We start from the raw sequence: 17,781 nt of genomic DNA, 5'->3' as shown, positions 1-17,781 counted from the left end.
AACACACTGGTGGGTTATCAACACTGCTTTAGTCACAAATCCAAAACACAACACCATGAGGGCTGCTAGCCCACAGCATCCCAGCCAGGCTCAGTACAGCATCAAAGACCATCGGTGGGAGTCAGCCTCTTAATAGCAAATGAGGTTATAGGGTTTATGGATACATTGTGCCAGTCCTTATCGTGAAGGACTTTTTGTTGAATCAGTATAAATTCACAGCATAAATTTATGCTAAATATTTTGATGAATTAACTAAACCCAGGAGATTGCACGACAGCTCAGCAACTATGTGTCCATACCAAAATTTCATCAGATTTTCTGTGGCCTAATGACACACCTGTACCAGACACAACTGACTATTCCTCAATGAAAGAGGCAGACACTAGTCAGGGTTCTAGAAAATAATGTAATTTTCCCCTTCATGCCTTCCTGTCCCATTTTAAGACCATCCTACTCCTTATTCCCCAGGCAGCAGCTATCAACCCGCTTTAAAAACCCAACCTCTTCACATTAAACGTGATTCACCTCATAGTACAGAGAACCATCACCAAAGCTGGTCCAGAACACACCACAAGAATGAGAAACTTTGAGTAATGCACGACTCCCTGTCTGTATAGCGAGGCAACATAGACATAATTGTCCTTTATTTGTGCTAGGGGTAGTCAATCCTGTGGACTTTGAGATTCACAGCATTCCTTTTGTCTGCTAGATGACAGGCTGCTGCTCTTTCTTGTTTCCAAATCCTGCCAGTAGCAAGGTACAAGTAACTGAGCGTGACTTTCCCACAGGCACACACACAGTACAGACAAGGCCAGCCACACAAGTATCACAATACAGGCAGGACAGTGTCCTCTTTGCAGGCACCCACATAAGCACCAACAGCACCTACGTAAAATTTGAACACCACAACTGGCCTGGATCCTTTTCCCCACTCCAGCTAATCAGGCTCAAAGTTCACACACATGGACACATATTCACTGGTCCCCCAGACTCCAGTGCAGACCTTACATCTGTTCAGAATCCAAGCCCAGACGCCATCGTGCCCCTTCAAGTTCCAGCTCTGACATCGGGTCTCTTCCAGATTTTGGTCTCCTGCTGCTTGCTGGTTCTCCACATTTGAAGTTCACTAGCATGTCATACGTGTAAGCTACCAGAGAGCACTGTGTGTGTTCATTTCCTGACCTACATCTCTCCCATATCGAGCTTCTGCAGACCTGTGTTATTCCCAGCATCCAGTCAGCCCCTGTAGACCTCATCCTGCTCTCACCACCTAGCCCAGTCTTAAGTTTGCTACCAGGTCACAGATGCACACACAGAACACACTCACACAGAGAATAGTTAGGAACAGACACAGGATGGACTGTGGTGACCACGTACAGGGCTCGGCCAGACAAGTACATTGCCCAACAGCCTGCTTACATGAAACCTGCCCCTTATTCCCTCTCCATTTTCCCATGCTTTCCCCTCCCCAATCCACCTTGTCCACTCCCTTTCCTGCCTTTTATCCTTCCTCCAAACATCCCACGGAAGTTTTACAGAGTCCCAGTGGCCCTCTCAAATATCCAATAAAACCTCTACCCCCGTATAAGTTACACAGCAATCTGCTTTCCTTCTCATCCATTACAAAGCTCTGGTTAACTCTCTTCAAGGACAGACCTGAGAGGTTCCTTTTGTGGCCCATCACCGATGCTTTAAACGTTCTAGCCTTTGTTACTGTCCCTGATAGCAGCTGTTATCGTTTGTGCATCTGTGTGCTCAGTTTATCATTCTTGATGGTTTTTGCCTTTGCCTTTTATGATGAATAGGCACTAAATACATATTCTTCCTGTCTGCCTAAAAAAACTCACAGATTTGGTTAAAGCTAGACAGCCACGAGGACTCCAGTGAATAGGATGGCCAATACACATCAGCAAAACCATGAGAATAAGGAAATACTTGCTGCAGTGGTGACAGGTGATCCCTCAATCACTCTCAGAAAGATTGAAATGCTCCAGGATAGGGATAATGCAGAGCAACAAATGCAGACGCTGCCTGAAGGACAGAAAGAGCTCATGCAGATGACAACACATCACATGGGCTACAAACAGCATTTCCAGCAACCTCACCCTCCATGAACCAGGCCTCTCTAGCCCGTATGCCACATGCCTTTCCTACCAGATGACTTGCCTCATGTCCAAGCAGCTGACAGTTCACTGGAGACAAAGCGGACTGCAAGAAACACAGTACGACCATCACTACGATGCCCGCTAATGATAAAGACATTAGTGGCACACAGTGGTACCATGATAAAGACATTGGGCCTCGTGACCCTGGTATCGAATTGCTTCTCTCCACTCTAGTTCAGTTCCATAGAACACAAAGAGAAAGTAGACAAAAGCTACGCGCCTGGCTCTCACTAAGCTACTGTCCTTTTCATTTGCATATCACACAACGATTCAAGAGCATTTCCACAGCCAGAAAGGTTTCCCTTAAATTATTTGGCATGGGTGCCCTTTGCCCTTTGTAAGGAAGGGAGACACAAAGCACCTTCAAAGAAATATAAATCAGCAACAGATGAAGATGCTGACCCATCTAGTTTGACTTGAGTGTTATAATCCCATGTTGCCCCAGTCTGGTCTTGCCCTTGCTTTGATAAATATTGTTCAAGACACAGCAAGCGAAACAGCATCCCTGCGTGTTAAGTCCTGCAAGTCCTCCATCTCCCTTGTCAAATGCAGAAGTACTCATTCCACAGCCATGGGGCAGCTGAGGGACAGTAAATGAAAGTGTCCTAACAATGTGTAAGGTTGTTAAATTGCTTCACAAACAAGCACAAAGTGGGGTAAGACAGGACATTATTAAATAATCAACAGCGGCATTAAGGCAGCCTGGCAAACTGCCACATAACTAAGGCAAATCTTTTCTTGCACAGGGACCCTAACAGTAATTACCTTTCACATCAAATATGAGCTGAACCCAGCACAAATCTCGATGAACACAATCTCCTTCCTCCAGTGATATCCCCGCATTTCCCATACAGCTCTCCACCACTACAGAGCCTTCTCGTGAGCCAAGACACTGCACTGAAGGAGCGCATTCAACATACTGCACTCTTTGTGTAAGTGAGGATTTCTAGCTTTACTGCAAACGTCGTTCCACCCCCACTCTTGGTGCTTGCTACTACATGTGGTCTGCAGGGAGCGTAACCTGCTTAGTGTTGCAATACTACCATGCTTACTTCTACAATCGAGCACAGACTCATTTGCTAAAGCAACTGGCCAGGTGAGCCGGCCCAGAAGGAGTTTCTCTGGTGTCCTGTCTCAGGACATTAGCTATTTTAGAAAAGGCAACTCCTTGCTCTCGCTGCCTTCCTATGAGCGCTACCATAGAATGACGAATCATAGACTGGTTTAGGTTGAAAGGGATCTTAAACATAATCTAGTTCCCACCCCCCTGCCCTGGGCAGGGACACCTCCCACTAGACCAGGCTGCTCAAAGCCCCATCCAGCCTGGCCTTGAACACTTCCAGGGACAGGGTATCCACAACTTCTCTGGGCAACCTGTTCCACCACCCTAACAGTAAAGAATTTCTATGCAATGTGTTTCTCTCAAAGCTTAGGACAGTCAGAAAGCTGGCTAGAAACAAAGTCATTGGCAATATCAAGCAAAACATTCACTTAAGCAAAAAAAAAAAAATCACAACTGTGTCATCTTGCTGGTTTGATGGCATAAATTCAAAATCTAATCATTATCTCATGCTTCAAAAAGGCTCACATCACTTCCACCAAATGATCCAGCAACAAACAAGTCACATATTAAGAGTCACACCATGGCCCTCAGATGGAAAATGGGCAAACAGGGACTTGGAACAGAAAGCAGCTTGCGGCTGATGGAGAAAAAGGTGATTTTCAGACCAGAAGATGACTGACAGAGATTTAGTCATCCTGTAATGGATAAGATACCAGTGGAACTACTGCTACAAGAGATGAACACAGGCAGTAGTGAGACATTACCTGACATGCTTTGCGCAATTCTAGCCAATTCAAGGAAGATTAATTCCAAGTGCAACAGGGCAAAGAAGGCCCGAGCCTACACCCAGGGGAAGGGAGAGCCTACTGCACAACGGGAAACCAGCAAGCCAAGCCAAAAACCTTACAGCCTGCCAAAACAAAGCCAGAGAAAGTCTCTCCCTCTCTCTCTAAAATGAAAGCAAGAGGGAAGAGTTATTCTAACTAACTGACATTATTATCATAAGTACAAATGGGTATGAAATCGTCATGATTAATTCTGGCTTAAACGCTGAATAATTAGAATGAGACTCAGGAACTACCTTCAGAAGTTTTTCTTTTCCTTACAAGTTTGACTTGTAGTTTCCTAAGTTTCTGGAGGTGCACTTTGCTTGTCTGCAAGAGCACAAACAGAATATGACAACTCCAGAGGTGTCACCCAATTCTATATTCATAAAATAAATTTCTAAAAAAAATTAAAACATTCAAATCACTATTCTTAGTTTCCCATCAAAAACTGGAGCGCCAAAGTACTTTAAACTTGTTATTTAAATTAAATACTAAATTTTATTACACAAGTTCTTAAATCCCAGGTTGGCTTAGCTGCTATGCAGTAGATTCAAGATCTGTTTATTTCAATGTAAATACGACTTTACAGTTTTATATTCTTATGAGTCAGATATTCCGCAGTACTGAAAAAGAACAAAATACCTGCTGAAAGTACATGCTGTTTTTCTTTCAAGTGTTCAAATCAAAGCTTACAAAGGCAATGTAACAGAAGAAGTTATAATAGTGCTCACTCTATGAATTTATTATGAAGCTGACAATACATTTTTGAAGCTCCAGTTCTTCAGACATACAACTGTGTGAAATTATTGCTTTATTTTATTCTTTTTTTTCTTATTTTTAAAGCCCTAAATGTTGCAAAAAAGAAGCCTGACAGCACAAAACATCAAGAGAAAAAAATCACACATTTCTGGGTTTAATTTCTGTGGTTTCCCAAACAAATGAGTCTTACATGATCACACATACAAGTGAATATTTATTAGCAGCTCTTAAGTCCAAAGTAGTATAAGAGGTGTTATTAAACGTTCTCTGAATGTGAGGAGGTGGGTGAAGAGCCCAGATGAGACAGACACTGGAAGTCAATCTTGGTCAAATTCTGCTGTTCAGAGTAAACACGATGATTCCTAAGGATTCCAATTTGATCAGTATCTTTGTCCCACTTTCACAGAACTAAAAATAATACTACCCTCCCTGTATACAGAATCTCTCAGGAATACTGTTCGTAGCTCTGTAACATAGCTTGATAAAGTACTCAGTCACAACTTAAGTTTTACATACCATACTACTATTAAATTAAAGCATTTGAGAGTCATTAGTCTTGTCAAAGAGTGTCAAATCAAATACGTGTCTTCCTCAATACCTTTCTGCCTTTCACCACATTGAAAGATTGCTAAGAAACCATTACTTGTCTTCTGACACAAGGATTGTACTCGTCGTTTGGTCTTGTGAGAAACTGCTGTCACTGTTAGGGTCGAAGGGACATGACAGCCCCCATAAACTGAGGAACCTACACCCAAATATCATGCCTTATCGCATATCTGGTACAGAATCTCCTCCAGCAAACTCACTGGGACAGTCATTTGTTTCTTAGCAGGGGAAGATGCTGAAGAGGGTGAATCCTGGAGTCACGTAGTTTCAGCTTCTGCCTCATAGGGATCCTCCAGCTGCTACATGCTGCTTTAGAGTCATTGGTCACCCTCAGACTGGCTCTGAAAGAGCCTTTAAGCTCTTCTTCCATCCCCTCCATTGGCAGAGGGGAAAGAGACCTGATAATCACGTAATGACATGGTTTTGTCACCCAGGACATGGAAGCCCCAGCGTTTGAGGAGGACAAATTCACCTCTACAGCAGCCTCCTCCACCGAGATCAACTGGGCCAAGACCACTAGTCAACAGCAGCCCCCTTCTCACCTGCCCAGGGACAGAAGCCCGCTGCTCTAGCTCTGCCTCTACCTCTCTGCCACCTTTCAGCCCACAAGTTGAAAGCCAGGGTGGCGGAGCACTTGCAGACATGAGCAGGACTGCTGCAGAGGCTTCCCCTTTCGGTTAAGAGCAGGAGTCATCACCGGCTAGCTCTCTGCTTATTCTCACGTTGCCCAAGTACCATTTGCCTGTTCCCTGCAAACCTGGCCAAGTTCCTGACAAAAGAAGAGCTGTACTGGGCCCTGAGCCTCCTGGCTGGGATATAAAAATCAGTACTCCCCTTTCTTTTGTTAACAGTCAGACATGTGAACATTAGGGTACAAGCCTGCATTATACCCAAACCACCCCTGCAGGCTCCCACCACCTCCCGTAAGCCAGGTTAAGACACAGTGAGACCAAAGGATGGTTCAACTCCTCTTGCTCACGCAACAGAAAACTAACAAAACTGTCCATTTTCCCTTCAGTGAAGATGAACTTCCTCATCCTACAGCCACACTATCACTAGATCCAACACAGAGGACATCACCTTTCGTGATGACAGCCTGCATTTGTTATAATAGGAAACCACAAAATCCTAGGAACACCCAAATGCCTCCAAGGCAGACCTAAAGAATGGAAATTATCAGAGAAGCCAGCTACTTATTGTTCTGTAGCTTTCTGTCCCAGCCTTGGCAGACTCAAGGCTGTTCTAACTCGTACAAGCTGGCTACGGTGCTTGAAGGACACCACACAGACAGGAGACAGGCAGAGTAAAGCATTGTCCACCCCAGCTCCGCTTTGTCCCATTCAGCATTTCCATCACTGCATCTGCCACCATATCTAGCGCTTCCTCTTCAAAGCCAAGACAAAAACTAATGCTACCATATAAAAAAATACTATGTGGTGTTTTTACGCACTTTTAACAAGCTTTTCTGGGACTTTTCTGTCAACCAAACCAGGCACAAAAAAGAAACAAAGCTACATGGCAGTCCTGCAAAAAGTAAAAAAAACAAACCAAAACAAGAAGAACAACGCAAGCAACTTCTCACTAGCCAAAGGAAGCATAGGCAAGTGAAGTACTTGCAAACCTGCTAAAACTGAATGAAAAATGCTAACCAGCAGGAAAAATGCCAGGAAGTCACTGGATTACTTTAAAACCTAAGACTCCCGTATAGGAAACTGCCCAACTCAAACTCCTGAAGCCATCTTTGAAGTCTGGTTAACTACTCCAGCTCCTCACAGCCTTTAAGAATTCTCCTGCTTCGTGAACTGTGAAATACCATTTGGTGCACTATTCCAGGTGGATAGGCTTTAACAACTTTCTTCCTTGTGATTAAATCAGAAGACATCAAGTGTTTGGGCTTGTATGTTTTGTATATTTTTATACAACTCTTCTCACCATTCTATCCCTCTGCTGCTCTCCCATCTAATACAAATCCATCTCTTGGTATGATGAGTGTGCAGTTTTTAGTGCCTGCTTAAATCCTCAGAAGCAAAAGTGCAGATCACAAAAAAGATACCCGGAATCCCAGGCAGTACATATGTCTGCAGAGAACAAGAGACAAGCAGCCAAATGTCCAATTAAGGATCTGGAAGGGGCAGCATTCACAAATGCTTACCATGGTGAATGAATCAGGGAAAGATAAGGAAGAATATAACACTACAAGTATATTGATATTAAAGACACTGATTCAGTCAGCATAATTAGCACAATAACTGTTAATTCTACCAATGAAACAAATGGTTTACAAAAAATCATTGAAAAAAATCCGCTTATTTCAACAGAGTAAGAGACTAGCTAGGTTCTTGAACATTAGTTAGTTCCGAGTTCTCATGCTGCAGGAAGTACTGAAAGGTAGGAAGTCTTTCATATACATATCTAGATTGAGCTCATCTCAGGTCTGTGACCTAGTTCAATCCTTTCCCTGTAATGGATTATTTCAATTTCAATATGTAATTGATGTATTTCAATAATTATTTTATTTTTTCTGAAGATCTGACACTGTTCTTCACCTCAGGTGTCTGTCTGCATGAAACAGACATGTTAAAAGAGTAGGCTATAGTCATTTTTAAATATATCAGTTTTGGACTAATTGAGTAACTTAAGTTAGTCGTCATAAACAAGACAAAAGCCATTGTAAAGTTATAAAAACAAGGGAGAGTTTCACTGGAATTTATATCAAACTGCACGCTACTCAGATAGTCAGAGTAAAATATATAAGCATCAGCTCTCCAGAGAAACTGAAATGGATACATCTCATACACAACCCAAGTCATCCTAGTTCCTCTTAAGACCACTGTGCTCATAAAATGCATTAATTGAGGTAGTCCAGATCACATTGTAACAATGTCTGGCATTCAGTATTGACTTTTTATGTATGACAGCTAATAATTTTATTAATTAGATGCCTGGGTGACATTTTAGGGCACAATACAGTAGCATTTTCATATATACATTACACATACTCACATAATCAATATAAACAGTATGCCTATTATCCTCAGTTTGATCCATCTCTATATGAGGTTCCTATTTTTCCCTTTTACAATATTAACTGATTGCGGGGTTGGGGGGGGGTAGGGGGGTGGGGGTGGAATTCTACTTAACAGAATTAAAATGAACAACACATTTCAGGGAAAAAATTCTCCTGTTAACTCCAAACAGCAATATCAAAAGAAGGGTAAGGAAGAGAGATTCAAACCCTAGAAATCCATGATGAATTATTAATTCAACTGCAGGAAAATTCAACCACAGTATCAGCAGTTGCAAGCCTGGAAGCATAGCCAGAACCAAAGTCAACAACAGCTCAAGAAATGCTGCTTCAGGTTATTCTTTCTACCCCACGCTCGCTTTTGGGCTTGACTCCTCTCTTTGCTCTCGATGCCTGCTTTCTTGGTATCTTTGGTGTCTTCAGTATGTTCCCCTCCTTCCCCCACTAACTTCTCTTCAAAGGGCACATGCTGCAGGAGCTCAGAACAAGAAGAAAGCCTCCCTGCTTCTTGCTCCTCTTCCACAGCTACTGGGGACGCTGCTGCCCAAGAGGAATGACCACACAACACTCCCCAAGCCGTGCAGTGAGGCCAAATCCTTCCTGACTGTCAGCCGAATTAGTGATTCTCTTTTTAATAGACAGAAGGTGAGTTAGGGTCATAACCTGAGTTGAGACACCTCCCTAACACCAGCCAAGCTCCCACCAAATTCAAGCAGAACAAACTCTTCAAAACTCCTTAGGTAAAGACAAACAAAATATTTTCCCAAATGCCTCTGAAACGGTAGCTGACACTTCCCAAAAGCATTCAGCCTGAGGGAGTCACAGCATTTAGAAAATTTCTCCAAAATGGTTGAAATCAGCAAAATTTAAGACCCTGTTTTCCTTTAGTTTGGTGTGGATATCTACATTGGCAGTGAGGCTCAGCTTTCGTCTACGGGCAGGAACAGCTTCTCCTGCAGAATATTCCTTGCATTTGATTTTTTTCACCTCACTCAGTTCAAGGACTAACATGTTTGAAATCACAAAGCCAACTGGAAGTTGACAAAGTAGGAAAGCCTGGTACTCACTTTAATCCATAAAAATGAAATTAAGGTAGTTTTACACTCCTGAGGAATATGGACTGAAAAGAAACGGTTCGCTTCCCTCACACACACACATAGATTACACGCACTTCCTTGTAGTAAGCAATTTCAGTTGAAACATTTCAAGCAAAATAAACCCAAACAGCACTAAAATGTAAGAACATACTTCAGAATACCAGTTTTACCAGTATTTCTTCGGAAGCTTGTCACAAACCATAACTAGACCACATTATTCACCAGTTTCTAACGCGTGGAATATGCGTTAGAATATAAACCTGAATAACCTAAGAAACCCTTTGAATAATATTCATGGATATATTACAGCCTCCAAGGCAACAACAATGCCAGTTTAGTTTGAAGTCCTCACTTAAATAGAAGTTAACGTGTTTTAATCATTATGAGCCAATAATCACTAATCTCTTTAGGAAAATAACTGAAGTACTAATGCAAAAGTCAGATCAAACACATAGTTTAAGCCACTGACTCTAATTATGTTTTTAAAGTGCTGCATTTAAAGCTAACCTGCCCCGAGGCAGGCAGTAAACTGTAATTTAAAAATACTGTCATTTTTAGACAGCAAACATAACAGGTGCGCAAAGTCTTCCGTGACATTTGTACTTATTTTATACCTCCATGATAAAAATATAGCGCCCATAGTAGAATAACATGATTCAGCAAATAAAAACCAGCATGCACTCAAATCAATACTTTTAATAAGTCTGTTTGCTAGTAGAAAGAACTAATGTTACTTACTGCTATTTCTCTGCATGCAGACATAGAAATTCCAGTACCTTCTATTTGCTTTAAAGCATAATCTTTATCATCTTTCCTGTGAAAGAAGAAAAGAAGTTTTTTTAAAAATATTGCAGCATGAATTCCAAGTGAGCTCTTCACTACCATTCAGAGGACACTTTCTAATTAATACAAATTCTGCGCCTTATTTTCTTCTGATTCTTTACTAATTTAATGTCTGGATACCCCGCTAAACCGTAAGCTAACCACACTACCTTGATAAAGCTAAAATATAAATTTGCTCCCACTACATAAATAGGGATTTTTTTGAAACTTTTTTATTTTAAATTCAATGATCAACATTTCTTCCATTCCTTCCTTCTCTTCATAAGAAGAAAACAAAGCGAACATTTAGAGTACACACTAGAAATAAGTCTAGCTAGGGGTCCATCTTCCAAAAATGTATTACTCTGGGACACAGGAAGTCTTCCCCGTATTTTAATGAATTCTTGATCAGCCCAGAAGCAACACCACGGTAACATCTTATCTTTTCTTTCCTCTAGGTCACAGAACTGTGTTCTAAAATTATGTTCCTACCAAACTAATAAAACTACCAAGATTAGTAAAAAAACCCCACAAGGTATCTGTGCAATCTGAAGAATCCAGAGAAATAATTGTTCAGATTCAAACATGTATAACGCTTAAAAACAACACCAACACTACCCTGTACTCTTAACCAGGTATGCACCTTACAGTCATTTATTTAAAATGCAAGACGATTAGTAACTCCAGCTACCAAAAGCAAAATGAAGAAGAGATACACTGCAGCAAAAGAAGACATTGAACTCTTGCCCATCCTCAGCCTCAAAGAGCTCAAATTTAAGAGATGGAGTGCTTGTCCTTCCCACTCGTGGGCTGGCATCCACAGCACTCCAGGGGGACAAGGCACTTAACAACAGTATTGCCTTCAGTATTTGGAGCGCTCATATAGCCCCAAATCTCCCGGTTACATAAGAATCCTTATTAATTTTTAACGAATTCAGCTTTCACAGCTGTGAAAAGCTGCCTTGAAAAAAAAGTGCAACTCAAACATCCTAAAGGCAAATAAAACAAAACAGTAGTTAAGCATTTACAACTTACACACTTGTTTCGTCAAGCTCGCACTAAATACATGCAAGGCTTTGAACTGCTGTATTTCTACCTGAAACACCCACTTTCCCCTATTCATCGCTACCTTTTTAATCCCTCAAATTATCAGGTCCCATCCAAGAGATTTTTCATGGGGTTCAAAGACAACCCACTGTTAGCGATAACCTTTCAAAACAGAAAAGAGAGAAAAAGTGGGAGATAAATGGTCAAAATCTGAAGACGGTTAATGAGGAGGAAAAATGAAAGAGCGAGTGGGCGAGAACAGATTTCAGTAAGAGGGCGATTACATATTTTCGGCAAGATAGAAGAGGGGAAAAGATACAGGATCTGACACAAATAGGAAAAAAAAAAAGTAGGGAAGACGACGACAGAAGGCATTAAAAAGGTTCCCTATAATAAAGACCTAAAACTTCCTTGTCTGGAAGAGAAAGAGCCAATGATGAGCACAGATTCATACTTGGACAAAACAAGGTGGGCATAGGGAACAACAATCCCCTATTTCTCACCTCAGAGGAAAACAAGTTGCATGAAGCCCAAAAAGAAGAAACCATCATGATATTAAGCACGTAATTAAACTGTGCAACTCATGGTGACAGAATATTATAGGGATCAAAAGTATAAATAGATTTCAAATTGAATTACACAAATTTATGGTGGATAGGGGAGTATTGGACCACTTCACGAACAGCTACTGAACATAATCCCAACCCGCTTTCCAGCACAGAGATTTCCTATGCTGCTGACAGAAAAAGATACAGAGAAATTTTCTCAGCTAAAAGTCATTTTACTCTCTATCTGCCTTAGCCAGCAACGGGTTGTGACCATTACTGGATACAAATATGAAGCAAAACAGATTGGACTAGAGGTTATTCTCATTGCCCTGTGTGCTCATCAACTTAGTTTTTGAGGTGTTTGGGAAGATCTTTATTTCATGAGAAGTGCTGCCACACAACTGCTACTGTTACAAGCATCACCACTGACAGAACATGGAACAAAACAGGTCAGACTAAAGGTTATTCTCATTGCCCAGTTGCTTATCTGCTTAGACTTCAAGTTATTTTAAGAACTCAGTATAACGAGAAATGCTACCACACAACTGGTATTATTACAGACATTTCTGGTAGCATCGTCTACAACGAAGCCTGCCTTGCATTTACAATTGTACAACTATTTTTAATAGATAAAATTTTTGCCAAATTAAGTCTGGACTAAAATTTTCCATACCAGATGGCAGACTTTCTCTGGAAATTTTTAGGAAAAAAAAAAATACTTCAGCTGTCTCCTAGAACAAAACTGGAAGAACACGCTTTCAGTCGTGTATGTTAACTCCTTTACCATCACTTCTTTATCGCTGAAATTTGACAGGTGTGTTTAAGAACGTACCATTTGGTCTCCCTCAAAACAACGGATGAAATAAGAAGTCCTGAAAATTAATCTTCTCACATTAAAAGGCAGTTAAAGAACTAAGATCCAGAGACCCTGTGACCAACCTTGCCCTGCCCTTACAGCAGCCCAGGGCTGTGGGTAATTAACCCCTCGCTCGTTTGCTCTGCCTGGGTGCTGCACACAGGAATGGAGGGCAAGTGGCATCTGCCCTGTCCTCAACCAACCCAAGCACTTCAGAGAAAACAGGCACGGTAAAAAGAAGGAGAGCCCATTTTTAGCACCACACTACACTCTCCTCCATGTGAGAAACGCTCCTTATCCAATAACAATGGCTTGGGCAGTGAACGATACGAAGCACATTTTATTTGAACATTCTTGCAAGAACGGGTGACCCAGCAAGTAGGCACACTTTTGGTTCTTGAAACACACCTTTTTATTTCCTAATCCTGGCCGAATTTTCCCTCCCCTGTTTCCCATTGGTTAGGTACTCCAGGGTTCACAGCCTGTCCGGAATGCCTAAAATTCTTCCCGCATGTCCACCTCTACTTCTCCTTATGCTACACCTAGAGGGCTTATCTGACTAGTTTATTTCTTTCCTTCTTGGTGAAATTGCCCAATGCCATTAGCCCTGGTTAAATGTTTCACTACCCTTCTAGACACTAATCCGGTATGAATCAGTTTGTCCTTTTGTCTGTGTGATAAGAGATGTTCTACAAGCCTTTGCTGGAGCCTCTTTGTCTAGTCATTCCCTTATCATGTCACCTCTGATGGAAATGGCTTTTCTTCCTTGCAAAAACAATACCTGCCTTTCTTACATCCAGAACCTGAAAAAATAACCAAAGACTTCCAAGACTGAAGTTCTCTGAATTACGCACACACAGTTGAGATACAAAGCAATAAACCAATTCCTAACCCTCTCTAACATCTGTTCTACACCAAGGGTGGTAACACGCCATGGTTACCCATTACATCATTAGTACCAGCTTTTCCATTAAGAGAAGTAGGAAAATCCTCTTCTACCCTTGGGCCAAGCAAGATGTTTTTTATAAAGCTTAGTGTAACTCATTGGGAGGCAAGGGAACTGGAGGAATAGTTTTAAAGGGAGTAATTAGAGTTTACAAAACCATTATGAAGCCAAAGGAAAGGCCAGAGTGACCAAGCTTATTTTACACAACTTCCAAAAATATTTTGCCAGTAGTCTGTTTAGAATCATAACACAGCCCAAATGGCTTCCCCGTGGTTTTAGATATGGACAATTTCCTTCTCTGAAGATAAAGAGATGCTCAATGACAAGACAGAAAAAAAAACAAACAATAAAAAAAAAGAAAAAACCCTATTTATAAACATCTTCCACAGCCAACAAAATTGGCCACTAAGCAGCTTGTATTTTAAGCGCACAGTAAGACTCAAAGCATAATGAGGCTTTGAGCAGCCTGGTCTAGTGGGAGGTGTCTCTGCCCATGGCAGGGGGGTTGGAACTGGATGATCTTTACGGTCCCTTCTAACATGAACCGTTCTGTGATTCTATGATAATTCAACTAAAATTCTTCCTTCTAACAGAGAGGTCCTGTTGGGAAAACCTGCTGGCTTTGCTGCCTGGGAACGAGACGTCAAGTAACTTCAGCAGCTCCTCCACCTACCAACAGGCTTAGAAAAACTGGTCAATCTGCAAACTTATTTTCATACAAATATATTCATACTTTCCTGCACTTAAGTAGGCACACAGTAATACTCCCCCCTAGTAACAGGCAATTGTGAGAGCGATAAAATAAGAAAACTTGCTTTGTATGTGGCTGCTGGAAATAGCAGTGTTTATTGTAGTCAAACGCAAGCTACATAATCCTGTGTGAAAATGCTATTTCCTGAGGGACAATATTAACATCAGAGGCATAAACTTGAAAAAAAAAAAAAAAAAAGGATAGCTGCGACACCACTTTCAGTGTACTTTAATGACAAGAACAAATATACAGCAATATCCCCATAAAAGAGCATAACTATCTAGTTTTGTTATTACAGCTTGAATAAACTAAAACCAAAACCACCACCTTTCAGAGAATTAAACGACTAAGTATTATAATGCTGTTTCCAAAAGTTTACTGAATTTGGAAGTACGACATCACCATAGAAAACATTCAGTCTGTCTGGGGAAAAAAACATATCAAAAGGAGTAGGAACAGATGCCTGCTGAATGTGAGCACGCTGCAAGGCTTTAGTATTAAAATACCTAGCATTTCTACCCTTTATTTAGAAGGATACTTTAAGCATAAATATGTTCAGCAAGTGGGAGAAAATATCCTACACATGGAGAAAAAGGAGGCTTATTATGTAAAAGGCTGTTTAAAAAAAATTCGGTTCTACTGTTATTTCATCTCCCATATCCTGTATTTTGTAGAAACGTATTGGCACAACATTATAATACATCCTTTATTCAGATCACTAGGTCTGTTTAAAATTCAATTGAGTAATAAAAATAGCAGAATAAAGTAATGAAGCCTTAAAATCAGCGGTCATAATTCTAAATTTGCATTACCATTTAAAAAAAAAGATCTCAAATTCAAAATTAACTGGTCACAATTTAGGAATAGTTTTGCCTTTAAAAACAAGGAAATACAAAACTTGACTGCAGTTAAACATCTGAGGAAAACAGGCTCTGCTGTCTTACAGATACCACAGGGAACTATAAATGCAGCATCTATTCTGCAGAAAACTCTAAGGAACCTGTTAATTGTTTATGGTTCTTATTCCCTAAAGCATACAAAAATCCTGATAATTAAAAGATGATCCCACCAATAAAACACATGGGTTTTTTTTTTTTTAATTCTACCCTTGAGAATTCCATTATCATCAATAGTAGTAAAAGTAACACATCCTGAGTCAGTACAACTGTCACACTGTTGCTGGAGCGAGTGATTCTGGCTCAGCAGTACTAACTCTAAATTCTCTGAATGCATTAAATACAGCATTTTGATTTTTACTAGCCAAAAATGAAATTGCGCTGTAGAGCATCTTAGCTTTGAACAACTCACCTCAACGAACACTGAGTAACTCCAAGCCCCAAACTGTACAAACGGTAGCACATCTTCACTACTAACAGCAAAATACTGACAGGAGCTTTCACAGATGCCAGGGAGCCAGGCAAGGCAGAATATACCCAATGCTCTGTTACCTACCAGAACTTCGAAAAAGGAAATAGATCGATCAGAGGTTTTATTATAGTTTACTTGTAACTATTAGAATAGTGTTCAAAGATTTAAATTTAAACTACAAATGAAGAAAAAGATGACACAGAGTTAAACTGTGGTATTCAAGTTGGTTTTCTTTCCCTCTTCTCCCCTAAATGCTTTACTGAAATTGAAGAGAGCAAATATATGGACTTAATGCACGTGCAGATTTGACATGTACAGAACAACTTAGAAAAACACCCAGCTATAGGTTAGAATATAAAAAACACAACACCTACGAGAGCAAATTACAACATTTAGGAGACTGACTTGGCATTTTCGCTTTGCAGCATCATCCTCTGCCTCCTCCCCCGAGTCATAGCAATGTTGTTTAAATAAATTAAAATCAGTCTGGTACATAGATGACATTCAATGAAGTCAACAGGAAGAAGCAGTTAACTCAGTTCTTTGGAAGTATACAAATACACAAATCCAATTTTTGAAGCTGAAAGATTTTATATATTTATACTAAATGCCAAAAGAACTGCTGTATACACAGCAAACGCTTCTATACACACTAAAAGAATAAATGGTTTTCTAGAAAACGCAGCAAGATGAGGGCAGACTCACACCCATTTAAATGATGACTTGGAAGAACAGAATTATGTCTTTTCCTCTTCCAACAGCACATTTATGGCACCAAATAGTCTTGCGAGAATATTTATACCAGAAGTTCTATTTATTTTTGCATTTTATATCTTTTAACTACAAACCCAGAAAAAGAGCGTGGTGGAAAACTAAGTGACAAAGGACACAAAAGAGGCTGAGGTTCTCAGTGCCTTCTTGGCATTGGTTTTCACATCACGCTCCACTTGCACAACCACCACATTCCCAAGGCTAGTGGCACAGTCCTGGTAAAACCAAGTGGAGGAAAATCAGATCAGGAATGACTTCAACAAACTGGACGGACACACAGGTCCACGTGACCAGGTGGGCTGCATTCAAGGATATTTTACTGAGCTGGCAAATGTCATTGCTAAGCCACTCTATCATCTGCAAAAAGGTCATGGTGATCGTGGCAGGTTCCTGATGACTAGAAAAGGGCAAATATCAGAACCCTCCTCAAGAAGGGATAAAAGGTTCAACGATACTATAGGCTAATCAGCCTAACCGCAGTCCTTGAAAAGGTTATGCAGCAAACCCTCCTGGGAAGCTATTTTCAAGCACATGAAGGAAAATAAGTGACTGGAAACACCTAGCAAGGATTTTCCAAGCACGAGTTGTGCCTTACCAACCTGACTGTCCCATAGGAGAGGCCTAGCTCTGTGGACAACGGAACAGCACTAGATGTTACCTTGACCTTAGCAAAGCTTGTGACATGATCTCATAATATACTCATAGCAAAATTAGAGCACACTTGGACAGCTAAACTAAAGAACGGATGAAAAATCAATCGGACTGCCAGACTTAATTGGTTGTCATCAGTGATACAAATCCAACGGGCTGCCAGTTACTAGTGCATCCCTCAGGGGCAGATACTGGGGCTGATATAACGTCTTCAGTGGTACAAATGGACAATAGGATGGAAGGCATCCTCAGCAAATCCACAGATAACACTAAACTGGGGACAGTGGTTGATACAATGAGCAACCCATCTGCCATTTGGACAGACCTCAACAGACAGGAAAAATGGGCAGACAAGAACCTCAGAAAGCTCAAAGAAAGACAAGTGTAAAGACACGTTTCTAGTTTGGAATAACACCACGCAACTGGACACACTGCCAAGTGGGTCAAAAGTAGCTTTACAAAGCAAGACCTGGGGTCCT

At 40.9% G+C, this 17,781-nt stretch overlaps 1 protein-coding gene across 3 annotated transcripts in view; it reads right to left on the bottom strand.

Moving 5' to 3' along the window:
* CDK8 (cyclin dependent kinase 8) overlaps nt 1–17,781 on the bottom strand; it is a 91,029-nt gene that overhangs the window by 52,327 nt on the left and 20,921 nt on the right. For 2 of the 3 annotated variants that reach the window (XM_063331574.1, XM_063331583.1), the window contains exon 2: nt 10,281–10,356. The exons of the other annotated variant lie outside the window; for it this stretch is intronic. In XM_063331574.1, the coding sequence (XP_063187644.1) occupies nt 10,281–10,356 (76 nt within the window). The remainder of the gene's footprint in view (nt 1–10,280; nt 10,357–17,781) is intronic. 3 annotated transcript variants of the gene reach the window in all.

This window comes from Chroicocephalus ridibundus, chromosome 1 (assembly GCF_963924245.1).
Source record: "Chroicocephalus ridibundus chromosome 1, bChrRid1.1, whole genome shotgun sequence".
Classification (NCBI taxonomy): Eukaryota; Metazoa; Chordata; class Aves; order Charadriiformes; family Laridae; genus Chroicocephalus; species Chroicocephalus ridibundus.
Note: the sequence above shows the minus strand (reverse complement) of the source record. Positions and strands in the feature narration are given on the sequence as shown.